The sequence below is a fragment of the Canis lupus genome, chromosome 3, assembly GCF_011100685.1.
Source record: "Canis lupus familiaris isolate Mischka breed German Shepherd chromosome 3, alternate assembly UU_Cfam_GSD_1.0, whole genome shotgun sequence".
In the NCBI taxonomy this organism is placed as follows: domain Eukaryota; kingdom Metazoa; phylum Chordata; class Mammalia; order Carnivora; family Canidae; genus Canis; species Canis lupus.
In genome coordinates, this window is record NC_049224.1 from 26,693,125 (window position 1) to 26,719,832 (window position 26,708).

General features: G+C 45.2%; 1 protein-coding gene across 4 annotated transcripts; it reads left to right on the top strand.

The window, feature by feature from the left end:
* Window positions 1–391: 391 nt before the first annotated feature.
* Window positions 392–26,708, top strand: ANKRD34B (ankyrin repeat domain 34B). Of its 4 annotated transcripts, none has more exons than XR_005356817.1 (2): window positions 392–455; window positions 7,633–8,024. XR_005356817.1 is itself a non-coding variant. In XM_038532447.1 (2 exons), exon 2 carries the CDS (start codon window positions 23,491–23,493, stop codon window positions 25,033–25,035), a length of 1,545 nt encoding a protein of 514 aa, XP_038388375.1. In that variant the 5' UTR covers window positions 395–455; window positions 23,469–23,490; the 3' UTR covers window positions 25,036–26,708. The 4 variants fall into 4 exon arrangements, 3 of the variants coding, with proteins under 3 accessions (XP_038388375.1, XP_038388374.1, XP_038388373.1); XM_038532447.1 differs by lacking the exon at window positions 7,633–8,024 and adding an exon at window positions 23,469–26,708 and having other exon boundaries at window positions 395–455; XM_038532446.1 differs by lacking the exons at window positions 392–455; window positions 7,633–8,024 and adding exons at window positions 14,427–14,514; window positions 23,469–26,708.

A 26,708-nucleotide genomic window follows, 5' to 3' on the forward strand; every position in this document is an offset into this window, starting at 1 on the left:
GCCAACAACCCAGAGTCCTCAATCCTGGAACGCAAAGCTCCTCCGTGCACTGGGCCACATAGTGGTTCTGACTCCCAGTCCCACAGGAGAAGTGGGTCCTGCCAACTGGTTAAGGAAGCGTCTACTCTGCTACAAAGAGTGTGGCCATCTGGCTGGCTTGGTTGGTACAGTGTGCAACCCTTGATCTCAGGGTTGTGAGTCTGAGCCCCATGTTGGGTGTAGAGATTACAGAAAAATAAAATCTTTAAAAAAAAAAAAAAAGGAATGTATTCATTATGATACAGGTTTGGACACATATAACAGAGACTCAAATAACAGCTTAAATAAGATAGAAGCTTGTCTCTCTCTATGTAAAAGACTTTTCACTAAAATGACATCTACTTGTCCTTCAGGTCTCACTGGAAATGTCACCTCCTCTGAGAAGCCTTCCCGGATGCTATCCTAGACAAGCTAAGGTATTCTTGCCTCTGTCCTCTGAGTACCTTCTAACTTCCCTATCAAAACAATGATCATACTTTGTTTTATGGATTGTTTCATTTTCCCCACATTAGAATTAGCGACACGAGGGTAGGGACTGTGTTTATCTTGCTCATCACCTTATCTCCCAAGAGCCGCCCCGCACCTGCACAGCACAAGTACTTATTTGATGTACTGAATATACCTCTACTGAATGTTCTTCAGGGTGGCAGGAATTGAATACTTTTGGCTCATCATACATAGTAATTCCAAAATAGAAAATAGTATTTTTTTAAAGATTTTTATGTATTTAGTCGAGAGGCAAAGTGTATACACACGCATGGCCGGGGAAGGGAGAGGGACAAACAGACTCCACGCTGAGCATGGAGCGCAACACAGGCCTTGCCACAAAGCTCAATCCCACGACCCTGAGATCATGACCTGAGCCCAAACCAAGAGTCAGACGCTTAACTCACTAAGCCAACAGGTGCTCCAGTAGATAGTATTTTAAAAACAGGGAAATAGGGGATCCTGGGGTGGGTCAGTGGTTTGGCGCCTGCCTTCGGCCCAGGATGTGATCCTGGGGATCTGGGATTGAGTCCCATATCGGGCTCCCTGTAGGGAGCCTACTTCTCCCTCTGCCTGTGTCTCTGCCTCTCTCTGTGTCTCTCATGAATAAATAAATAAAATCTTTTTAAAAAATAAATTAAATAAATAAAAATGGGGAAATAATAGCCATTTGTGCTCCTAGCACAACTGTGGGCTTGGAAGAGAGCAAAAACAAAGTATTTCCACTTGAAAGACCTCAGCCTATAGCGCAGGGGCCGGCAGTGACTGTTGCAGGTTTGGGGGCCCAGGGTCACCCTTACAAGGTGGGCACCAAGATGTAAACGAAGGGTGTGGCTGGGTTCCCATAAAACTTGATTGATGAATACTGAAGGTTAAATTTCATACTATTTTCAAATATCACGACATATTATTTTCCTTTTTTTTTTTTTTTAAAGATTTATTTATTTATGATAGACACAGAGAGAGAGAGGCTGAGACACAGGCAGAGGGAGAAGCAGGCTCCATGCCGGGAGCCTGACGTGGGACTTGATCCCAGGTCCCCAGGGTCAGACCCTGGGCCAAAGGCAGGCGCTAAAGCACTGAGCCACCCAGGGACCCCCTATTCTTTTCCTTTTGATTGTTTCCAACCATTAAAAAATGGGAAAGCATTCTTCTTCCATGAGCCTTGCAAAAAAAGAAAAAAGAAAAAAAGCAGCAGCTAGGCTTGGCGCATGGGCTGGAGGGGGGCCGGGCGTGTCAAAAGGCACAGGTCTGACAGGAGAAGAACCTGGTCTTGGTTCACTTCTTTGGCCCCTCGGTGCAAGTTCATGTTCACCAGCACCTGTTAAGCCACGCTGGGCCCAGGCTGCAGAGCCGCAAAGGTGGGGAAGGCCAGCTCTGTGCCCCAAGGCCCCTGGGCCACAGGAGCCAAGCTCACAAGCTGTGGGCACGGGGTCTGGTTGAGAGGCGCGGGTGACTTCATGGAAGGTAGCATCTGAGGGTGAGGATGGGCCATGTGCCCCCAGGATGCGCCGCGCTCCGCGTGGTTTGGCTCTGGGTGAGCCCTGAAGGGAGTGCGAGGCAGTAAGGGACGGGGGTCTGTGCCAGCCATGTGGGGGGCCCTTAGGGACCAGCATAAAGCTTGGTCTGGTGGGCAACTGAGACCCAAAGTAACTGGGACGCTCAGGTGGCTCAGCGGTTGGGTGTCTGCCTTTGGCCCAGGTGTGACCCCAGGTCCTGAGATCGAATCCCACGTCGGGCTCCCTGCAGGGAGCCTGCTTCTCCCTCTGCCTGTGTCTCTGCCTCTCTCTGTGTGTCTCTCATGAATAAATAAATAAAACCTTAAAAAAAAAAAACTGAGATAATTAAACTGGTACCAACAATGTATTAGTTTTTTGATGTTCTAACTTTCAAACTATTAAAAAAAGTGGTTTCCGAAGCTATTTTATTTCTTTTTCTGTTACTAATTTACCAAATATTTTGACTGACAAACTCTCCTAGGAAAAATACATGGAGTTCAAGGGCACCTGGGAGGGGAAAAATGCCATCAGTGTTGTCCCAGGGGCCAGAGCTTATAAAAGGAGCCATTGTATGGCAAAAGAAAACATCAAGCAAAGATAAAATAATAATTTCAAATATTCATCAGATTTTGAGAAAACTGAACTATCAATCACATAATGCCCTCTCTAGCTCTACAAATAAGAAATAAGAAACTCGGGATCCCTGGGTGGCGCAGCAGTTTGGCGCCTGCCTTTGGCCCAGGGCGCGATCCTGGAGACCGGGGATCGAATCCCACATAGGGCTCCTGGTGAATGGAGCCTGCTTCTCCCTCTGCCTGTGTCTCTGCCTCTCTTTCTCTCTGTGTGACTATCATAAATAAAAAAAAAAAAAAAAAAGAAAGAAATAAGAAACTCCTGGGCAGCCTGGGTGGCTCAGCGGTTGAGCACCTGCCTTCAGCCCAGGGCCTGGTCCTGGAGATCCGGGATCGAGTCCCACATTGGGATCCCTGCATGGAGCCTGCTTCTCCCTCTGCCTGTGTCTCTGCCTCTCTCTCTCTCTCTCTCTCTCTCTCTGTGTGTGTCTCATGAATAAATAAATAAAATCTTTTTTAAGAAAAGAAACTTCTGTTTTGTCCCTAAGGAGAAAATAACTCAATATTATTATACTGTCCCTTTCCTTTTGTCTCTGAAATGGCAGTTTTGTTGGAAATCACCAACAGGAAAATAATCAATTATTCTCTCATAGCAACATAAAATATAGGAGGCAGGAAAAATGAACTCAAGTTATGGAGATTTGAAAACTGAATTCTCAGATGCCTGGGCAGCTGAGTCGGTTAAGCATCTGCCTTTGGCTTAGGTCATGTTCTCAGGGACTTGGGATCGAGATCCACATGGGACTCCCTGCTCGGTGGGGAGTCAACTTCTCCCTTTGCCCTTCCCGCTGCTTGTGATCTCTCTCTCTCTCAAATAAATATTCTTAAAAAAAAAAAAGAAAAGAAAAGAAACCCAAATTCTCCTTCAATTGGTATAAAATGTCACCATGCTTATCCAACCAAGAATTCAAGACAAGTCTCATGAAGTGCCTCCTATTAAAAGATACCATCTTGGCACATAGGAGGCTCAGGAAATGGATGTGACATCAATCTGCACGCAGGAATCTTCTCCTTCACGCTGATGCACAGTCTAATTGGGGGAGGAGGAGTCCAACTGCTGGCATGCAGATGAGTGGTCTTGGGCAGAGACAGGCAGGGCACTGCATCTCTGTCTTCCATTCAGGATTCACCTGGCTGCTCCTTGCTGTCAGCTTTATCCATCACCTTTTTCCTCTCCCTGGGCAGAGGATTTGTAGGTAAGGGAATCAAGTGCTGAATGAGTACCAATCACTGACAAACTACCACGGTGCCAAGATCAACATTTCTAGTTAATTAAATCATTTCTATTTTAAGGGGTTTTTTTAGTTGATGTAGAGTTGACATTTTTTAAGTTTGTTGTTTTTTTTTTTTTTTAAGATTTCACTTATTTATTCATGAGAGACACAGAGAGGTAGAGACACAGGCAGAGGGAGAAGCAGGCTCCGTGCAAGGAGCCCGATGTGGAACTCGATCCCAGGTCTCCAGGATCACACCCTGGGCTGAAGGTGGTGCTAAACCGCTGAGCCACCCAGGCTGCCCTAGTTTAAGTTTTTGAGAAAGTATTACAGGTAGATGGCTCAAATTTCAACAATTCTAGATATGGAGTAAAAAACAAAATGAGACTCCCTCCTATCATTATCCCTCAACCTCTCAGTTTCCCTCTCTGTAGGTAGCCTATGTTATTATAATTCCCCAGGTATTTCTTTTTATAAAATGTTTTAAGATTTTTATTTATTTATTCATGAGACACAGAGAGAGAGAGGCAGAGACACAGGCAGAGGGAGAAGCAGGCTCCATGCAGGGAGCCCGATGTGGGACTTGATCCTGGAACCCCAGGATCACGCCCTGGACCGAAGGCAAACGCTCAACCACTGAGCCACCCAGGTGTCCCTCCCCAGATATTTCAAATGATGCTCATAATTGTATTAGTTGAGGTAAAAGGCTGGAACAAATAAGTCCCAAATGCAGTGGCTCAAAAATAGAGATTTCCTTCTTTCTCATATGATAGTCCAGGGTGGGTGTTCCACGGGTGGCTCCGATTATGCAGCCATTCGGGAACACAGGCTCCCTGGCAACTCTGCCATCTTCACAAAGAGCTCCACACTGCCACTGGATGGGGGAAGGAGCAGAGGGCCATAGCCACGGGTCTTCCCTTCCACACACCGTACTTCCATTCACTCTCTATTGGCAAAAGCTTAGCCATGTGGCCACACTAGCTGCAAGGGAAGCTAGGAAAGGCCGCTATACCCCAGCTACCGCTCTGCTCCGACTCTTGTGGCTGTGCCTTGTGGCTTTAGGGAGTGTAGCCCCTTGCCACTCTCCCCAGATCACCTTACAGTGCTTTCCCAGGCTGCTGTCAAGCACCTCTGCCAAGGGAGGGCAGCAGCCCTTCCCTCAATCCCTGAAGCATAGCTAGTATCCAGTTGTAATGTTCAACAGACTGTTACTGCAGAAGAGAATTACCACGCAGAATAGTTAGCTAGTAATGGTAGGGCCTCCTAACTGCCCACCCAGTGAACACTCTGGGTTCATACTCATGTATGTATGTATGTATGTATGTATGTATTTATTTATTTATTTATTTATTTATTATTATTTTTTTTACCAAAGTATTTAATGAAGATTTTTACAGTGTTATGTTACAGATGGGAAAACTTGGAAACTGAGAGGTTAGGTAATTGTTCAGGGTTGCAGGTAGAAACTTATGTTAGTCTGCCTTTTTAACCAACAGAACCTTGATTTTATTGTAATTTCAGTGAATTCTGTAAAAAGAAAAAAAAAAATTCTTCCCTGACAAGCAGAGGTAGCCATCTGACCTACTTTGGGGTCAGGCACCAAGGAAAACTATTGTTTTACTGAAAAAAACAAAAGCCAGGAGGGATACTGATGGTATACAACTCTTGCCCTTTGACTCTTAACCCTCCTTAAGCTTTGGAATGTGGACAAGATGCCTGGAAGTCTAGCAGCCATTCTGTGACCATGAGTTGGAAAATGAGGATGTCTGATGAGGAAAAGAGGAAAGTAACCAGCCCCAAAGTCCACAGGTCAATTATTCCTTTTTAAAGGGTACTCTAACTGGCCTCTCCATTAGGCCCTGTGTCTTCTCAGAGTCCAACACTCATTTTCTCTAAATTCAGGCTCCAACACCAACTCTACCCTCATCAAGGTCAATCTTATCATCATGCACAGCAGTTCCACACGGCCTTGAAATTCTGAATTCCAGAAGAGAGTCTGGATCTACCCACTTAGGCTGTAAGAAAGCAGTCCGAAAACTGAGTAGCCCTGTAGCCCTGAGAGGCAACTGTTTCACTGCTGCCTCTGAGCTGCATTTGCTCAGCCATTTAAAAAGTCCAAGGAAGGGACGCCTGGGCGGCTCAGTGGTTGAGTGTCTGCCTTTGGCCCAGGGCATAATCCTGGAGTTCTGGGATTGAGTCCCACGCCGGGCTCCCTGCAGGGAGCCTGCTTCTCCCTCTGCCTGTGTCTCTGTCTCTCTCTGTGTCTCTCATGAATAAATAAATGAACTCTTTAAAAAAAAATAAAAAGTCCAAGGAAATAATCATAGGCATCTCCTTAATTTTATTTTTTAAAAGATTTTATTTATTTATTCACGAGAAACAGAGAGAGAGAGAGAGAGGCAGAGACACAGGCCAAGGGAGAAGCAGGCTCCATGCAGGGAGCCTGATGTGGGACTCGATTCCAGGTCTCCAGGATCAGGCCCTGGGCTGAAGGTGGTGCTAAACTGCTGAGCCACCTGGGCTGCCCAAGCATCTCCTCAATTTTAGAAAATTTCAGCCTATTCATTATATCACAGCCGCCAGTGTGCAGAGGGACCAAAAAGATGGGCCTCTCAAGTCTGAAGGATTCAGTTTTCTATCCCAAAGAGCCATTTAAATATCCACTTGCTAGGGATGCCTGGGTAGCTCAGCGGTTTAGCGCCTGCCTTTAGCCCAGGGTGTGATCCTGGAGACCCGGGATAGAGTCCCACGTCGGGGTCCCTGCATGGAGCCTGCTTCTCCCTCTGCCTGTGTCTCTGCCTCTCTCTGTGTGTCTCTCGTGAATAAATAAATAAAGTCTTAAAAAAATATCCATCTGCTAGGACATAGAGCATATACAGAAGCCTAGCTCCTACGCCCAGGGAAAAGATGGCCTGCTCTAAGGATTGTGGCCTAAGGACCAAGGGTTGAACACAAAACAGATTTTATTGGTCTCTGATAACTTTCAAAGACTGTTATGAAACTCTTCTTTAAGGCAACTTTGCTCCTTTCAGGGGGCGCACAGTGTGTGGGACTTCTGCGGACAGCCAGGAGTTTTGAGGCTGGGTACATCCAAATCTAAGGCTTACAGATTTTAAGCATGAGCCCTTAAATTAAGATGCTAGCCCTCACAATCTAACACATCGAAGTTTTTTTTTTTCCTTCCCAGAACAGAAAGCAATCTTCTCCCAAAGATGAATCAGAAAAATGCTGGCAGCTTGGAAATAGCAAGCAGCCTATCCCCACACTAAGCAGAGTTTATTTATTAATTTTTAAATGTTTTATTTATTTATTTATTTCAGAGAGAGAAAGCAGGAGCAGAGGGTGGGGCAGAGGGGGACACAGGCTCCCACCCTAGCAGGGAGCCCAAGGTGGAGCTCCATCCCAGAACCCTGGGATCATGACCTGAGCTGAAGGCAAACTTAACCAACTGAGCCACCCAGGTGCCCAGCTGTTAAGGTTTAGAAAATGTTGGAGAAAGTCTCAGCCAGGTGGCATCCCATTATGCTAGGACAGTATGGATAAAAAGGGAGACATGAAGAAATGAATGGAAAGAAACCAGGGGAAAGAAAATGATGAATATAGGAAGTAAAACATGCTCTCTTTTGCTCAGTGTGATAAGCAGCTTAGTGTTAGTGTTCCTATAGCCTTTCCCGTCCTATAGAAAACCATCCCTAAAAGATAATATTCACTGCATTTGGATCATTTCCTTTTTTTTTTTTTTAATTTGGATCTTTTCTTAAGAGAAAAAGGCCTTGAAAAATGTATTTGCATCTCAAGAGTTGAAACTAAATATTTTCCTGAGTGGATGAGAAGATCAGGGCCACTGGCAGCAGAGGCAAGGAGGAGAGACCTTCCAGCAGGACGCTGAGGACCAGAAGCAGAGCCCAGGTGGTCCCAGGAGCTGGGGAGGCAGGAGCTCCAGAACCTGAGACCCCCTCACCCCAGCTCTTCCAATCCCCCCCCAACACACACACACCCAGTACGGTTGCTAGTTGTCCCTTGTCTGCCTCAACTGCTCTGGGACACAGCACTTGAGACTTTCAAAACCTGTCCCTGAAACTTCTGAACTGTTCACTTTAAAATTGTTTATTTTGAAAAAAAATAAAATAAAATTGTTTATTTTGTTGTATGAATTTTACCTCAAAACTTTTTTTTTTCTTTAAAGAAAGATATTAGATGGAGTTTGTGAAAGATAGGCAGAAAAAGCATCAAGAAGAGTGGCCTGGCTGCTGTGGACTGTGGGCCGCCGGGGTTGGTGAAGGATCTCAAGATGGCTGGGCGAAAACTTGCTCTAAAAACCATTGACTGGGTAGCTTTGGGGAAATCATACTCCGAAACCAGAAGGCCATTGCCAACTCCCTGAAATCCTGGAGTGAGATGCTTACCTCCAGGTTGGCTACTCTTCCTGAGAAACCACCTGCTATTGACTGGGCTTACTACAAGGCCAATGTGGCAAAGGCTGGCTTGGTAGATGACTTTGAGAAGAAGTTTAATGCCCTGAAGTTTCCTGTGCCAGAGGATAAATACACTGTGTAGGTGGATGCTGAGGAAAAAGAAGATGTGAAAAGCTGTGCTGAGTTTTTGTCTCTCTCAAAGGCCAGGATTGAAGAATATGAAAAAGAGCTGGAGGAGATGAAGAACATAATTCCATTTGATCAGATGACCATTGAGGACCTGAATGAAGTCTTCCCAGAAACCAAATTAGACAAGAAGAAGTATCCCTATTGGCCTCACAAGCCAATTGAAAATTTATAAACTTGAGGAGAAAGCCCTGGTCCTCATATTATAAACGTTGGACATTAAAAATAATGATATGGTAAAAAAAAAAAAAGAAAGAAGAAGAAGAAGAAGAAGAAGAAGAAGAAGAAGAAGAAGAAGAAGAAGAAGAAGAAGAAGAAGAAGAAGAAGAGGAGTGCCTGCTTCAACACTGCTCCCTACCCCCCCACCGTACCCCCACCGCCTGCACTTCTCCGGCACAGGTCACTCCCCCCCAAACCCAGCTGGCTCCCTCAGTTCTACAGCCTCACTACACCACCAGTTCCCATGACAGCCGTGTGACTCTTCCAGTGTCTCCAGTAGTTACCTCTGTCGTTTCTGGTCAATCACGTTTCTGGTCAGTCACGCGTAGACAGCATCTTTTCACCGCCACCCTCTACCTTATACGATGAGGTTATCAGAGTCCCCACTCTCCTTTCACTCGCTTCCTGTCTCCCAACTCCCCGCTCTGCGGTCTATCCTGGTATCTTTACTGAGAGATACAAGGTATCTTCACTGAGACTGATAAAAGGTTAGTCTCTTCTGCAATTTTAATTACATCTTCTGTCCTTTGTCTTCAAAGTCAAAAATCAAATGCTTACATCATTCTGACTATATGTTGTTCACTGTGCTCTTTAATAACCACTTTCCAACAAAATTTCCCAGAACTGAAATACATGAGTTTCCAGTTGTGAAGGGCTTACTAAGTGCCTAAAATATTACATAAAACCGAACCCAGACTTAGGGCGCCTGGGTGGCTCAGTCGGTTAAGCCTCCGACTCTTGGTTTCCGTTCGGGTCATGATCTCAGGGTTGAGCCCAGAGTCAGGTGCTAGCTTATGAGGGAGTCTGCTTGAGATTCTCTCCTTCTCCTTCTCCCTCTGCCCGGCCCCGTCTCGTGCATATGCCCTCTCTCAAATGAATAAATCAATAAGCCCAGACCAAAGCAAATAATAGTGAAATTTTGGAGCACTGTAGAAAAAGAATAAATCCTACATGTTTCCAAGAGGGGCTGGGAGTGTCCCAAAGAAAAGATCAGGAATCAGAACGGCTTCAGATTTTCTCGCAATGACTCTGGGAACTAGAGGATAAGAGGAATGCCTTCAGATTTCTGAAGGACAATTATTTTCATCTTAGAATTTTATACTTAGCTAAATAATCAAATGGTGTTAGGACAGAGTAAATACATTTTCAGATATGCAAGGACTTCGAATTTACTTTCCACATACCCTTTCTAGGAAGTTACTGGAGAAGTGTTACCAGCAAATAGAGGAAGTGACTTAAGAAAGAAGACACAGGATCTATGAAATGGGGTCCATTCAGGAGAATCACAGAACAAGGTCCCGGGGTGATGGTAGAGCAGTGTTCCCAGGAAGCAGTTGACCCAAATTTGAAAAGGGTGAGGTAAAAGGAGATTCCAGAGATCCGACTCTGTCCTCGGGAACTTGGAACAACTTAAGTAAGTAGTCAAGGCAGAGAAACCTAAGGGGGGTGAGGTAGAAGGGAAGACGAAAAGCCAGGGAGGCAGAAGCTATTCAAGACAGGGGAGCAGTTATTAATGATGATTACGGCCATGAGAATGATAACCAAGGGATTGTTAATTAGAAATGACAGACCAATCACACACCTCCCCTCTGTCTTGAAATCTGAATTAAACAGATAGTAAAGAATTGTAGCATAAACCACAATTTTGAAGAGAAATGGAGGGGTTTCATCAACAGACCAAAGTGTTTAGCTTATTTCCAGAAGGCAGAAAGTTGATGGAGGGATTTCTGATCAAGATGCTTATCAAACACACGCATCTACCATCACTTGTTCCTAAAACCCCACCAAAACCTATATTTGATGGCATAGGACCAGGTAATCCCACCATATCTCCTACAAAGTAGGACAATTTGGTTTGCACATGTAGGGCCAGCTCCACCTCCCAGCTCCCGGGACTTCAGGCGTCAGCGGATCCCACTCTCACGCCAGAGAGATGGGACAGCGCCAAGGGCAGCAAGAAGAGCCATGAGGCTCGCTCTGTTCTGGGCCTGTTCCTGAGGCTCCTTGAACACATCAGAAAGCTGTTTGGAGCCCTGGTGATCTCACTGATAAAATGAGGATAATGACATCTGTCCTAGCTCCTTCCAGGGTGTGGTTGCTGGACCAAAATGAGGCCAGAAGTAAGTGGAAACTCTGTGTCCTCATCCATAGGTCTAGAGTGGTAAAGCCACGCATCGTCCCTTAATATCCAAGTTACAGCGGAGGCTGGGCCTGCCTGCCTAGAGCGCTCAGCTCGTCATCCCAGTACAGCTTCACCTTCCCACCTACTGTGGGAGGTCAGTCCCCACAACTCCAGCAGCCACCCTGAAAAAGGTCAGTCTCCAGAGCCTGTAGGATGGACAGCAACACGGATGGGGTTGGGCCCTGTCCGCTGACCACAGGACCTGACCCACAGGGCATATGTGAGCTGGTCACCATTGTTTTCTTGCTGTTACGAACCCTCACAAAGGAGGATCTCGCTTCCCTAACATTTCACGTGGCAGGGTGCCCAGCCCTGGACTGACCCGACTCTCATTCTCTTTATGAAAACCCGTGGGGCGCTTGGGTGGCTCAGTCGGTTAAGAGTCTGCCTTCAGCTCAGGAAACGATCTTGGAGTCCTGGGATCAAGCCCTGCATCGGGCTTCCTGCTCAGCCAGAGGTCAGCTTCTCCCTCACCCTCTACTCCTCCCTACCCCCGTCACCCGCTCTCCCTCTCTCTCTCAAAGAAAATAAAAATCTTAAAAAAAATGAAAGCCCTTGGTCCCAGACCTGTTGGTGGTTCCATGATAGTGGTGGCCAGAGGTCATTTTCCAGCAACAGGCTCCCTCTCCTGCCTACCAATCCTGGCACAGCCCCTAGGGCAACAGAGCCAATCCTCTAGGTGAATTCAATTTCTCATCCTTTTCTCTTTTCTTTTTCTCTTTCCATTTTTTTTCTTGTTGTTGCTGTTCAATCCTGCCTTTCTCTCTGTCCATCTAACATAGGTTTCAATCCCCTGCGAATGGGTGTAGTAGATTGGATAATGGCCCCACCAAAGAGGTTCACAGCCTTGTCTCTGGAATCTATGAACAGGTCACCTCACTTCGAAAAAGGAACTTTGCAGATGGGATTAAATTAAGGATCTTCAGCTGGGATATCATTCTGCATTATCTGAGTGGGCCCAGTATAATCACAGAGGTCCATAGGAGTGAGGCAGGAGGGCCAAAGGGAGAGAAGGAAGCAGAGGGAGAAAAAGACATGTGACAACAGCAGCCGAGTTGAGAGAGAGAAATTGAGATTGGAAGTCAGAGGAAGGAAAAAAAAAAAAACAAAAAAAAAAAAAAAAAGGAAGTCAGAGGAAGGGGCCACAAGCCAAAAAATGTAGTCAGCCTCTATAAACTGGTAAAGGCAACCCGAATTAGGACATCTGACCTTCAAAACTCTAAAAGAAGAAATCTTTGTGGCTTGAAGTCACCAAGTTTGTGGTAATTTGTTACAAGCAGCAAAAGGAAACAAATAGAATGAAAATTAGATCATCTACTTTGAAAAACTATTTTGCAATATCTGCAGAAGCTGAATATAAATGCATGTACGTATGCTTCCTAGGTATGTACCCAACAAAAATGTGGGTATATGTTCACCAAAGCCACTCACTATGATGTTCCTAGCAGCATTATTTATAATGTTTCCAACCTGAGAATTACCCAAATGTCTCTCGGTAGTAAATTGAATAAATTTAGGTAAACTCACACAGCAGAATATTATACAGCTAAAAAAAAAAGAAACAAACTATGACCGTAGTTTGCATCCCTTCAACATAATGTCAAGTGAAAGGAATCAGACAACAGAGTAAATTCTGTATGATTTGATTGCTATTAAGTGCAAATATAAGCAAAAATCTTTGTAAAAAAAAAAAAAAAAAAAGCAAAAATCTTTGCTGGGTGAAGCCAGTACCTTGCCTGCCTCCAAAGGGAGAATACAAGGGCCTCTTCTGGGGAGCTGGGAATGGTCCATCTCTTGATCTTAAAGATGCTTCATTTTGCAAAATATCATTGTACTTGTGAGATGTGCACCTTTTAATATGTACTATACATTAATAAAATTTTTTTTTAAATTTTTTTTCAACGTAGGAAAGGAGACCTGTGCCTTCATCCAAATTTGCCTCCTTGGGACTGTCCAATCTCCCTTCACAAGTGGGTGGGGGTAGAGGGTGACCCAGATCCAAGCTTCCAACTAGAGCCCAACTCTCGGTTAAGAGGTCCCGTGAACTTGCTTTACATTATTTCTACTAAAGGGCCCATTTCAGCGGCTTATTTTCCTAAATAAAAGAAGCCTGCCTGGGGATGCCGGGGTGGCTCAGCGCCTCAGCGCCGCCCTCGGCCCAGGGCGTGACCCTGGAGACCGGGAATCGAGTCCCGGGTCGGGCTCCCGGCCTGGAGCCTGCTTCTCCCTCTGCCTGTGTCTCTGCCTCTCTCTGTGTCTCTCATGAGTAAATAGATAAAATTAGAAAAAATAAAAAGAAGGCTGCCTGCTCAGAGCTAAGTTTACTCCCCCCCGCTGAGGACTCCAAAGTAATTTTGATTGACGTTAACTGATCAACAACAGACGTGGCCCTGGTCCTTCCTGCACCAGCCGGTCCCGGCTAAAGGCAGCGTGGGAACCGCTGCAGCGCCGCTGAGCACACCAAGCGCACGTTGTGTTAAGTCTTGCGCAAGTGTTATGTCAATATTGTAATAGCAGCGTGGTAAAGTCATAAACTCCTAAAAACAAAACCGGGAACGGCTGCGGAACCAGCGCCCGCACCTGCAGCGGGCGGAGCGCGGGCAGCGGGAGGGGGCGCGTGGGGGACGGACACACGGACACGCCGCCCGCGGGGGACCCTGCGGGCTCGGGGGGCGCCGGGGGCGCCGGGGGCTCCGGGCGGGGCCGCAGCTGCCGGACCCGCCGCGCTCGCGCCACGAGCCTCGGACGGGCCCCGCGCCCACTGCAGCGCGGCCGGGCTCAGGGCGGGCGGCGCCCCCGCAGCTGCACCTGCGGGAACTCGGGGTCGCGGCGCGGCCGGGGGGGGCCTCGCCCCGGAGCCTCCGCTCGCGCCCGCCGCGTCCCCGCCCGCTCTCCGCTCGCCTTCTGCGGCGGCTCCGGCCTGCGCCCGCCGGGGGCATCGGGCAGGCGGCAGCGGCGCGCGCGAGGCCGCGGGAGCGAGCGGCTCGGCAGGTGCCTGGGGCGCGGGGGACGGGGGGGAGACCATCCGGGCTGCGGTGGGGGCGCGATCCGGGCTCCGCGAGTGGCGGGGCGCGATCCGGGCTGCGCGGGTGGGGGGGCGCGATCCGGGCTGCGGGGGGGGCGCGATCCGGGCTCCGCGAGTGGCGGGGCGCGATCCGGGCTGCGCGGGTGGGGGGGGGCGCGATCCGGGCTGCGGGGGGGGGCGCGATCCGGGCTGCGCGAGTGGGGAGGCGCGATTGGGCTGCGGGGGGGGGCGTGATCCGGGCTCCGCGGGTGCCCCCCCTCCCCCGAGCAGGCAGCCGGGTTCCCGCGCCCCGGGGCGCGCACAGCCCTGGCGCCGGGAGCCGCGGCCCCTCGCGGAGGCTCGGGGTCCGAGGCGCGCCTGCCCCTGCACCCGGCGCCCGGCGCTGCCCTCGGGGCGCAGCCCCCCGGGCCGGTGAGCGCCGCGCGTCGGCCAAGCCCGGGGAGCGCGCCCCCGCCCCGGCCCGCCCCGGCCCGCCGGCGCCCGGCTCACCTTCCCGCGCCCTTGCCCGGCAGCGCCCAGGGCTCGGGCCGGGGGCGCCGAGGAACGCAGCCGCGCCGGGAGGCGGCGCCCGGGGACGCGGCCGGGATCGCAGCGGCGCGGAGGTCCGACACCCGCAGGTACGGGGCGGGGGCTGCGCGGGGGCGCGGGGACCGGGCGGGAGGGCTCGGCCCCGCCTCGGGGGCCACGGCGACCTGGCCAGCGCCTCCTTCCTGCCCTCGCGCGGCTGCGAGACACCGAACGAGCCGCGGCCGAGGAGCGCGCTTTCCGCTTTCCCGGCAAGTCCTCAGTTTCCCGGGACAGTCCCGGATGCCCGGTGCGTCCGCGCTCTGCCCCTCGGCGGCAGGACGCCCCTGCTCGGCCCCTGACAGGCGGGCGCGCCTCGCTGGCCCCGTCCTGGCCGCCCTCGCCCCGGACTGCTGCGGCCTGCCCAGGCCCCGGCCAGCGCCCCTAACCCCTCTCCGGGCCACGGAGGCCACGGCGTCGCCGCTGCCCTTGCCCCGAGGCCGAGGCCGGGGAGCATCACACACCTGGGAGTGACGCTGCAGACAGCCCGGCAGGAGCCGGAGACAGGTGGGGTGACCGCACAGGAAGTGGGAGAGAATGAGGAAGGCACAGTTGGGCACATATTTTCTCCAAGTCTGCATAGGAAGCATCCCCTATTGAATATGTGGGAGCGGAGGCTGAACTCTTTTATTTATTTTTAAAAAGATTTTATTTATTTATTCATGAGAGACCCAGGCAGAGGGAGAAGCAGGCTCCATGCAGGGAGCCCGATGCAGGACTCAATCCCCGGACCCCCTGGGGTCACGCCCTGAACCAAAGGCAGATGCTTCTCAGAGGTGGAACCTCTGAGCCACCCAGATGCCCCTGAAATCTTATTTTTAATAAGTTCTCCGTGTGATTATTCCTACAGACAGTGGAAAACCCATTGATGTGGGCACGTTGGCCTCCCATTGTCAGACCCCATCAGCCCAGAATCCGTATTTAGTGATGCATGTTGAGAAACTGACATGTCTTTACTTCCCAAATAGCAAGTATGTTAGGATCTTCTCAAATTCTCAGTCATCTGTGGCTGTTACCCCCACTTTAGGATGAGGAAACTGAATCCCAGAGGATCAGCTTCCCCAGGGCTGGTAATTTGGGAAGAGACGGAGCCCCTGTCTCTGACACACAGGGCCAATCTGATTTGCAGCTGAAGTAAGAATCTCAAAGGAAAATAACGTTTCTCTCTGAATGCAAGGAAAACAAGGTGCTTGAAGAGAAAGAGCCACAAGGAAGGCCAAGCCTGTCATCTCCAAGATGGCTTTTAAAATACCTCAGCCCATGTAGCACTACCGTGGCTGATGCCACTCAAATCAGGTACTCAAATCACAATCCTACTCTGTGGGAAGCTGGTATCCAAGAAGCATGGAAAAATTAAGAGAAAGGACACAGGAAGATCTAATTAAGTCCTGGTGAGCAGGCAAGTAAGAGGAGTGACTGGGAGTGCTCCACCCTTTCTTCCTCGGCCGCCACATCTGTCCTGCATGGACCGGGTGGGGTAGGGGAGGGCTGGACTGGGTGATGCTGCAGCCCTTTCAACCCCAGCATCCTTGCAGGGCAAGCCTTGGCCTGTACACACGGGACTGCGGTGCGTGGGATCCACTCCAGACACTTTTACTCATAATCACTGAAATGTAATTAACCAAACACTATAGAGATTTTTTTTTGTTTTGTTTTTTAGATTTTATTTATTCATGAGAGAGAAAAAGAGGGGCAGAGACACAGGCAGAGGGAGAAGCAGGCTCCATGCAGGGAGCTCGATGCGGGACTCGATCCCAGACTCCAGGATCATGCCCTGGGCCCGAGGCAGCGCTGAACTGCTGAGCCACCCAGGCGGCCCTATAGGGATAGCTTAACAAGGAATTAAAAAAAAAACAAAACAAAAAACCTAGACTCCCAATGGGATGGAACAAAGTATTGGTATTTATGTAACTGAACAGCTTTGATTTCCTTCAGTAGGAGCTGACAGCTGGCTGACAAAAACAAAAAAAGAAAAACAAAACAAAACAAAAACAAAAACAAAAAACCTCATCCAGGGAGTGAAAATCCGTTAAGCATGAAATTTTGAGTAACATTTTCAGGTAACTTTCTATTTCCATTTAGAGTAGGTGTCTAGCTAGAGGGGCGAATGTAGTTACTTGAATTGCTTCATTTATCAACAGAGATTTTTAATAGGGCTCATAATTCTGAGAGCCAGTGCTGTTTTGCTGCTTTTGCCTGGCTTCTGGCCTCCCACTACCAGGGCAGAGATCTGGAATTCCACATTCAGCCTGTAAACTCTCACTTTATCCCCTATTTTCAGCCTTTCTGATCAATCTGTTTAAAGAATAAATCTTGCTTTCTGGCCTAGGATAGTGGTCATCTACTTGGGGTGGGGAAAAGTGCCTGGGGGTCCAGGTGCCTTGTCCACAGGCTTTGAGCCATCCTCATTTTCAGCCCTGTGCCTCATTACCACTCTCTGTGTCATCAGGGCCTCCTAGTACCAACCTTCCTGGGGGTGAACTGGTTCCCTTGTCAAGGGGCCACCTGCTGGGGACTTTGTGGTGCAGCCTTTGCTGCGGGAAGGCAGTTTACCACGCCACCATCTCTACTGTTTCCAGAGCTTGTCTGAAGTTGCTCCTCTGATAATACATCTCTCCTCCAAGTTTTTGTTCTTCAGAATATATGTTTTTTAAAGATTTTTAAATAACTAAATTAATTTCAGTGAGATCTTAGATGGGAGTAGAGAGAGGCACTAAAAGAGCATAGTAAATATGCCGTGATGAATCATAGTAATGTTAAAGACATTCTGATTTCAAAATAAAAAGCAGTTTGTCCAGCTCCTTAATAATTCATCTTATAATATGCTGAGATTATTGTATTTGGAAATTATAAGAAAAACACATTTAAGGCTATTTTTTCTATATTCACTTAATAGATTCCATTTATATTTATAAAGCATGGTTTATAGATCTTTTAAAAAAACTACATTTTAAATATTTTATCTGTTATTTAAATAGACTGAATTAGAAACATGATCAAAATAAGACTAAATTCTGAGATAAAATTTTTAAAGAGAATACAATGAGGGCAGCCGGGGTGGCTCAGCAGTTTGGCACCTGCCTTCAGCCCAGGGCGTGATCCTGGAGTCCTGGGATCGAGTCCCACGTCGGGCTCCCTGCATGGAGCCTGCTTCTCCCTCTGCTTGTGTCTCTGCCTCTCTCTCTCTCATGAATACATAAATAAAATCTTTTAAAAAATTACAACAAGTAGTAAGGAACAATAGGAAAGTCTTTTTCTAGATGTCTGATTTCATTGCCTCGCCCTACCTCCTCCCACCTTGAATGAAGGTCAGATCCTTGTCATGCTACAGAGGAAGAACTCAAGACTGAGAGCTAAGTGCTTTCACTATGGTATACAGCTAGTAAGTAGGGGAATCAGGATGGAAATGTGGGTCTGTCTGACTAGAACTTTCTCCAGTTGAACTAACTTACCTATTTGAAAGATGAAAACCACATGTGGGGATTACTTACATGCTATATTGTAACAAAGGGCCTGACTGAATGTTCATACATTATGGGCAGTGGGTGCTTGGTGAGGATATTTCACAGGAAGAGACAAGAACCAAGAACATTTCTGAACTAGGACAATTGCAGGCTAGAGAAATGATCTTCATCGCAGGTAGAGAAATTGAACTTGATTTTCACCATTGTTGATGTGAAAATGGAGGACTATGATAAAAGAACTGAGAGTTAAAGACATAAAGACAAGGAGATTGTTCCAATAAGGTTCTGAATGTGAGACACGAGGAAACCAAATCGGTATACATGTGGATGATAAAGTATCTGACAGCTTTTTTCTCTGTGAACTTTAATTTTAAACAGTTTTAGAACTGTTCTATTAAATGTGAACAGTTTAAAAACTGAGCAATGCAAGGGGCTTTAGAAGTCTGTGAAATGAACAAAGAGTAAGGCTTTGTTGTGGCTGGTGTCTTCTAGAGAGCTCTAGAGGAGATATGCCTACATCCACGAGACAGAGAGTCACTAGTTGCCGACGGCTGGTGGTGCCATTGCCCAGCATCTGCAGAGAGCCCTGGAGGCCACAGCACCCTCCCTTTCTGTAGGACCACAGTGGGGCCACTGCCCCTCTCAAGCAGTCACACTGGCAGTACATTGCCAGCTCCCCTTCTTTTCCTAGAACCTTTTGATGCTAACCTTGGTGAGAGAAAGTTATGACAGAAAGTGTCCAGGTTTAGTGTTGTGGAGAAAGTCTTTACATGAGGGTAGGTGAAAAGATTTGAATTTCTTTCCAAAAGATTCTTATAAGACTTAAAAAATACAACAAGAAGATGGCAGGGGTGGGGCGGGGGCGGTGTGCCTGGGTGGCTCAGTCAGTTAGGCAGACGTCTGCCTTCGGCTCAGGTCATGATCCCCGGGGCTTTGGATCCTGCTCCCTGAGATCTGCTATCGGGCAACTTGTCCTCATTTGAATATGTTTCTCAAATGCCACTTTTGGCCAAAGGTGGTTTTACATGATTGATACTGCATCTCTTCTCCAACTGTGGTTACTAAATGGTTTCTCTATTTGATTATGTTCCAGCTAATTTCTCTACATCTCTTTGCTTTATTAAGCACATTAGTATATGAAAAATGCTAGAAGATTTCTTCTGCAAGCTCTTTTCAGATGCTTTGCATTCAGAATAGACTTCTGTTGGGACCCAAGCTGTCAACCAATCCTAAATTCCTAAGGCCTCAAATTGCAGGTATGCCTGGCTTTGGAATAGCTTTTATAGAAAGTTGCACCAGGGAACAAAAAATGCAGCATTCACTCTCATTGTATTTATGTATGTATCTACTGTATCTACTGATCTTTGCTTGACATCATGAGTGATGCTAAAAGAGAATGAGTAAGTATATTCTTCTGAATACTGCGTTTCAGGAGCTTGCTAGTTGGAACTCCTTGGAAGTCTACGCATCAATACTATTGATAATACCACAAAACTGAATGATGTAAAAAGTTACAAACTAACGTGGCTCTTTTAAATTTTAATTATGGAAAAAAAATAAAAAATAAAAAAAATAAATAAATAAATTTTAATTATGGTACATATCTTAACCTAAATGCTATGCTCTTTTCCATATTCTATTTTACCAAAAAATTAGATGAGTGCTATCCTACAGAAGAGTATGTGAAATATGTTCTTTTAAATAATAATAATAATAAAATGGACAAGTGTATACACACCATCCAGATTAGATAAAGAATATTACCGGGATGCCTGTCTGGCTCAGCGGTTGAGCATCTGCCTTCGGCTCAGGGCGTGATCCTGGGGTCCTGGGATTGGGTCCCACATCGGGCTCACTGCATGGAGCCTGCTTCTCCCTCTGCCTGTGTCTCTCATGAATAAATAAATAAAATCTTAAAAAAAAAAAGAAAAAAGAATATTACCTGAACCTTAAAATAAAAGCCACTGTGTGTTGCTGAACTACCCCCACCAAAAAATAACTTTCTCTTGACTTCTGTGTTAATTATTCCTTTTTTTTTTTTTTTAAGTTTCCCACTTGTATATGATCCTAAAGTAAACTAATTGTTTATTTTTGGAAAACTGGGTAGCAAGTACAAAATTAATTGAATAAGTAAAGGTCTGCATTGCCAATATATGACTAAAGCTCTCAGGAGAAGGTGAGTTTAACAATCTCTGGACCTGAATTTGGCCCAGCATTTTTAAGAGACCCTTCTGAGTGAGGAAGTCCTGGGAAACATGGGGCTCAGCATGACCAGCTTCTGGCAGTGTCACAGCATAGCCCAGGTTCTGGCTATGCAGGGGGAATGAAGGTCCAGTCTTTCTCCTCCAAAGCTCACAGAGACTAATCCCCAGGCCTCGCAGCAGGTCAAAACAGAACGATGGAGCCCAGATACAATAAGTGGCACTGGCTGCCCCAGAAAGCAGAGCGTAGAGAAGGGAGCAGAGACGTGGTCAGGACCAGGCAAGGAGAGAGAAGACCCGGGGGCAGGCTCACCTGGCTCTCAGTCGACAAGACGGTAAAATGACAGTTTGACCTCTGAGATGATGTTCTGTTCACATCCATTTTCCTGGCCCTTTACCATCTTCCTGGGCGTATTTTGTATTTCTCCTCTAAGATGATCAAAAGCCTCTGTTATCTTATTTCCTCTTTCTGGGATCCCGGGTAGCTCAGTGGTTCAGCACCTACCTTTGGCCCAGGGTGTGATCCTGGGGTCCCGGGATCGAGCCTGTAATACATAAAATCTTTAAAAAAATAAAAATTAAAAAAAAAAAGAATTCCTCTTTCTTGTTCTACCATTTCATCTTGGTAGATTATATCCTTTAGTAAATTCTTAAGAGTATTTCAGGGATCCCTGGGTGGCTCAGCAGTTTAGCGCCTGCCTTTGGCCCAGGGAGTGATCCTGGAGTCCCGGGAACAAATCCTGCATCGGGCTCCCTGCATGGAGCCTGCTTCTCCCTCTGCCTGTATCTCTGCCTCTCTCTCTCTCTCATGAACAAATAAATAAAATCTTAAAAAAAAAAAAGAGAGAGTATTTCAGGTTCTTGACTGATGGTTTGGTTAGATGTAGAATTCTAAGCTGGGAGTCATTTCTCCTTCAGATTTTTAAAAAATATATTTTATTTATTTATTCATGAGAGACAGAGAGAGAGAGAAGCAGAGACACAGGCAGATGGAGAAGCAGGCTCCACGCAGGGAGCCCGACATGGGACTCGATCCCAGGACCGTGGGATCACACCCTGAGCTGAAGGCAGATGCTCAACTGCTGAGCCACCCGGGCGTCCCATGAATGTGTATCTCTTACGAAATTCTGGGGGTGCCGCCTGGCTGGCTCATCAGTGGACACTGTGATTCTTGATCTCGGGGTTGTGAGTTGGAGCCCCCCATGTTGGGTGTAGAGATTACTTAAAAATAAAATCTTAAAAAAAAAAAAAGAAAAGAAAACCTTTAGTTTCAAGGGATTGTTCAGGAAGAGGCAACATTGCAGGTGTGTCTTCTGTCATATTTACCCTAACCAAACCATCTGCTACATCCTTTTCTAAAGTTTGGTTACATCGGCATAAAGAGAGCCCGATTCATGATAAATAACTGCTATTTCAGGTATTTAGGTAGGTTTTGCACCGGGAACGCCTACCAAAGTCTTGGGTGGTCTTGAAGACCCACTCACAGGGCTGGCCCCGGGAGGCCCTCAGCCCTGGCACCACCACCGCCTGTATGCTCATAACCACTGCTCGAGTGGCATCTCTTTCCAACAACTGAGCAAGCTCTTCAGGGCTGGGGCACGTGCCTTGGTAGCCCAGTGCCTGGGATGTAGTAAGAGCTTATAGCTGTTTAATACTCAGATTCTATGTTTTGTGTGCATGTCTTTCTTTCTCCCCCCTTCATTTTCTGTTCCTTTTATCTCCTGACCATTAAAAGGTTGTTATATTTATTATCTTTTTTTTTAAGGTTTTATTTATTTATTCATGACAGAGAGAGAGAGAGAGGCAGAGACACAGGCAGAGGGAGAAGCAGTCTCCATGCAGGGAGCCCGACATGGGATTCTATCCCAGGTCTCCAGGATCACACCTCAGGTCGAAGGTGGTGCCAAATTGCTGGGCCACAGGAGCTACCCTATATTTATTATCTACTAAAAAATTCATGTCCCATATTGTTAATTTAAAAGTAGTGCAGCCCGGGGGGCTCAGCAGTTTAGCGCTGCCTGCAGCCCAGGGTGTGATCCTGGAGACCCGGGATCGAGTCTCACGTCGTACTCCCTGCATGGAGCCTGCTTCTCCCTCTGCCTGTCTCTCTCTCTCTTTTTCTCTCTCTCTCCCTCTCTGTGTCTCTCATGAATAAATAAATCTTTAAAAGAAAGTAAATAAGAAGAATAAATAATACTTCTTGATTTCTAAAACCTACCTCATTAAATAGAATAGGTTTAAATATTATATAAACTCCATTTGATTTTTCTCCCCAGCTCTAAGGACTATTCAAAGACAAACATTTCCTCAGCTCTAGATAAAGACATAATTCTTTTCTTTCTTTTTTTTTTTTTTTATAAGCTGTACACCCAAAGTGGGGATAGAGGGACATGAGATCTCAAACTCATGTGCCCAGGATCAAAAGTCGTGTACTCTACTGACTGAGGCAGCCAAGCACACCTAGAGACATAATTCTTATCAACTAATGGAATTATCTTTTGAAGGAATTTGAATCTAAATTATTTAAATAAATTAAATATAAATAATTTTTAGTTTTAATAATAAAAAATAAAATGTCTACAAAGGGTACATGTCCTTATTTACATTTTTAGGCTCAAAAACTCCTTTTTCAGAGCAAATGTACTGCTGTTAAAATTTAACCCGACAGTATGTGGCTATCCCTATCCATAATCTAGTGTGTGATTTAAATACTGAAATCAAGGAAAATGCATAATTACAGGCTCACCATTCCCCTCTCAGTATGAGTTCCACATACTGTGTCAGGTATTTTAATGCCTTGTAGTTCAAGTGATTTTTTATCCTATAAAAGAAACATAGAAATGTTCTTCAAATTGAAAATCTAGATAATAGTTGTATTATTTAACTCAAGAGCTCATTTAAGTAATTTAACAGAAGTTTTTTAGATTAATCTGCCATAAATATGCTATACTTTTAATTGATTCAGTTGCAATTACACAGATTTTTAGAATTTTTGCTTAAATCTACATTTTAGTGTCATTTTAAAAGTATTTTTCACAAGTAGAAAGTGGATTGTTGTTTAATTAATGTGGAATTTAGGGAAGCACTAGGCTGGTATTGTATCATAAATATTCAATTTAGACTTTGAAAGTAAATTTTAGTCTGTGATTCCCTAAAGGCTCTTGCTATTCTAGAATTTCTTTTACTTTGCAATTCACTATTTTGTTCTAAATTTATTAATGATATAATCTCATTTATGTTCTGTGACTCTATCCATACATATTTCAGAAATTATGAATGATAACATGAATACAAATTGGGATTCTCGCTAATCTTTTGTTCTTCATATTCTTTGATAACTAGGTGTTGATTCTGACTTTTGAAGATGGATGAAGGTCTAGAAATTTCAAGTGAGGGAAATTCCCTGATCAAAGCAGTCCATCAGAGCCGGCTTCGCCTCACAAGACTCTTGCTAGAAGGTGGTGCCTACATTAACGAGAGCAATGACCGTGGGGAAACACCTTTAATGATCGCTTGTAAGACCAAACATGTTGATCACCAGAGTGTCAGTAAAGCCAAAATGGTTAAATACCTGTTAGAAAACAATGCTGACCCCAACATACAGGACAAATCTGGGAAAACTGCTTTGATGCACGCTTGCCTAGAAAAAGCTGGTCCTGAAGTTGTTTCCTTGCTCTTAAAGAGTGGGGCTGATCTCAGCTTGCAAGACCATTCTAGTTCTTCGGCCCTTGTTTATGCTATAAATTCAGAGGATAGAGAAACCCTGAAAGTTCTGCTTAGTGCTTGCAAGGCAAAAGGAAAAGAAGTCATTATCATAACGACAGCGAAATCACCATGTGGTCGCCACACTACCAAACAGTACTTAAATATGCCTCCTGTAGATACAGATGGGTGTCACTCCTCAGCCTCCTGTGCCACTCCTTCAGAAATAGACATAAAAACAGCTTCATTGCCATTTTCACATTCTTCTGAAACTGAAAAGACACTTTTTGGCCTTAAAGGTTTGGAGCCCTCAGGAAAAAGTGATGATACACAGGACCCAGGCTCCCCTATGAGGAAGCCTGCTATGGCCTCTAATGGGGCCAAACTACCCCAAGCTCCAACCTGGATCAAGAGTCCCCCCTTACTAATGCACCAAAACAGAGTGGCCTCTTTGCAAGAGGAGCTCCAGGATATTACTCCAGAGGAAGAATTATCCTACAAAACCAATGGGCTGGCGCTCTCCAAGCGATTCATCACTAGGCACCAAAGTATTGATATTAAAGACACTGCATATTTGCTGAGAGCCTTTGATCAGGCCAGCTCAAGAAAGATGTCATACGATGAAATAAATCATCAGTTACTTTTTTCAGAAGGAAATCAGCAATGCCTTGAAATCCCTGCTGACCCAGATCCAGACTCGAACCAGACAATGTTTGTTTCCACCTTAAGAAGTATAGTTCAGAAAAGAAACTCAGGAGCAAATCACTACAGCTCTGATTCCCAGCTCACGGCTGGCCTTACCCCTACGACTTTAGAAGATGGCAAAGCGCTTCTAGGAAAGAAGAAGATCCTCTCGCCATCTCCTTCCTTGTTGTCAGGGCCCAAAGAATTGCTGGAGAGTATCTCACCAGGTCCCTTGAGCAGGAGAAATCACGCACTGTTAGAAAGGCGTGGGTCAGGAGCTTTCCCTTTAGATCACAATTCTACGCCACCCAGGCCAGGATTTCTACCACCCTTACATGTGAACCCTCACCCCCCCATCTCTGATACCAGTGTCAATAACAAGATTTCCAGCCTCCTTTCTTGTGGTCAGAAAGTGCTTATGCCAACAGTTCCTATGTTCCCTAAAGAATTCAAAAGTAAAAAAATGTTGTTAAGGAGACAATCATTGCAAACAGAACAAATTAAGCAATTAGTAAATTTTTAGTAAAATTAGTAAAGCTGGCTAGAAAGCACATTTTGTTCAAATGTCTAAATCAGAGAAATACAGGACCAGAGAGGAAATCTCAAATGTTCGTCCCTTTAAATCTTGTAATTGGTTAACCTATAGTTGTTAGAGGTATCAAAATATATTGTGTATCATACTAGGCACTATGCACACACAAATAATGTATAGTTTCTACTAAGGAAATTCTCTCAAAAGTAAAGCTATATTTCTCAAAACCTCTAAAATTTAACAACCTTCACGTGGTCCAAGTTTTTAATTTAAACAAAAATCAGCGAAAAAACCCAGAAGGTCACATATGTTGGAAATGACTTTAAACTTTTTTTCAGGTTTTCCAGATATTTTATTAGGAAACACTGCATTCAAGTCAATAAATGTTTTTAACATAACAATAAATAAGATTATAATTTTCCATGATGCCAAAAGCATTAAAAAAAAAAAAACCCACAAAACAGTTTGATTATTAAGACTAAGGTATAAGCAAAGGATGAACTAATTCTTAAAAATGTTGACTGCAGGTAGGTGAAGTCTAATTAAAATTTGAAAACGCCAACCATTATAGTACACCAGGCAGCTAATATTCATGTTGTCAGCTTAATCAACATCAAATAACAGATCAGAGTTTTACAAGCTAGTAATAATCTATGCTAAGTGTTGGTGTGCTGGTTTTTGCTTGGTTTTATTTTAATTTTAATGTTATCTCATAGAATTCTTTCTCCATACCTTTTAATTTCTGTTATTTTTTGAAGCCTATCCATAGGTTCCCAAAAACAAGATAAAGCAGAAACTTAAAAGCATTCCTCTTTACTTATATCAGAGTATGCTTGCCTTCTACAGACAACCAAAACAAAACAAAAACCGTGGCGATTTATCACAAATAGAAACTATGTGCTTGCTACGTTTTAGAAAAGAAAAATTGATTATTAGATTCTCTTAGGTTAGCTAAAATTAAGAAAGCCAATAGAAAATTACAAAATACACTAAATATTCGGTCAAGATTAAAGAGTATCTTTTAACTTCTAACATATAATTATTAGACATTTACATAATAAGGATAATTTTCTTAGGGTGATATTCCAATCATCTAGTATTTAGGACCTGTGAATAACTTCTAACAAAATAAATGAAGACCACACTACCATCATGAAATATTACAAAATGACTATATTATCCATATGATTTCAAAACGTGGTGTTTATATAAAGAATCCTTATTTCAATTAAGCAGTTTTACAACAAAGAATAAAGTCAAATCATACAAAACCTGAGTGTATTTATTTGATGACTGTCATATACAGCTTTATTTCTTTGCCTTATTAGTAGAAGAGATCCTAACAATTGGCATGATGCTTTTCTTGGTAATTTGATATAAACAAGTTATAATGTACATGGTAATTATTTAATTTTTTGTGGCCTTTATTTGAAAAAAATAATTGGAGGTTTTCCATTTAATGTTGAAGAACATTAATGTAAATTACATTAGAAATATTTTCTTGATTCAGAAATTAGAATTGTACCTGATGTAGCTAAACCTTTTGCACAAGTTTTAGTAGGGAGAAAAATGCTTGGCTCTAAGTTGTAAGGATACAGTTTGGAAGGCTATGTAAATAGATTAGTTCATAAACAAAATGTTATCAATAAAAGTTTTAAATGTTA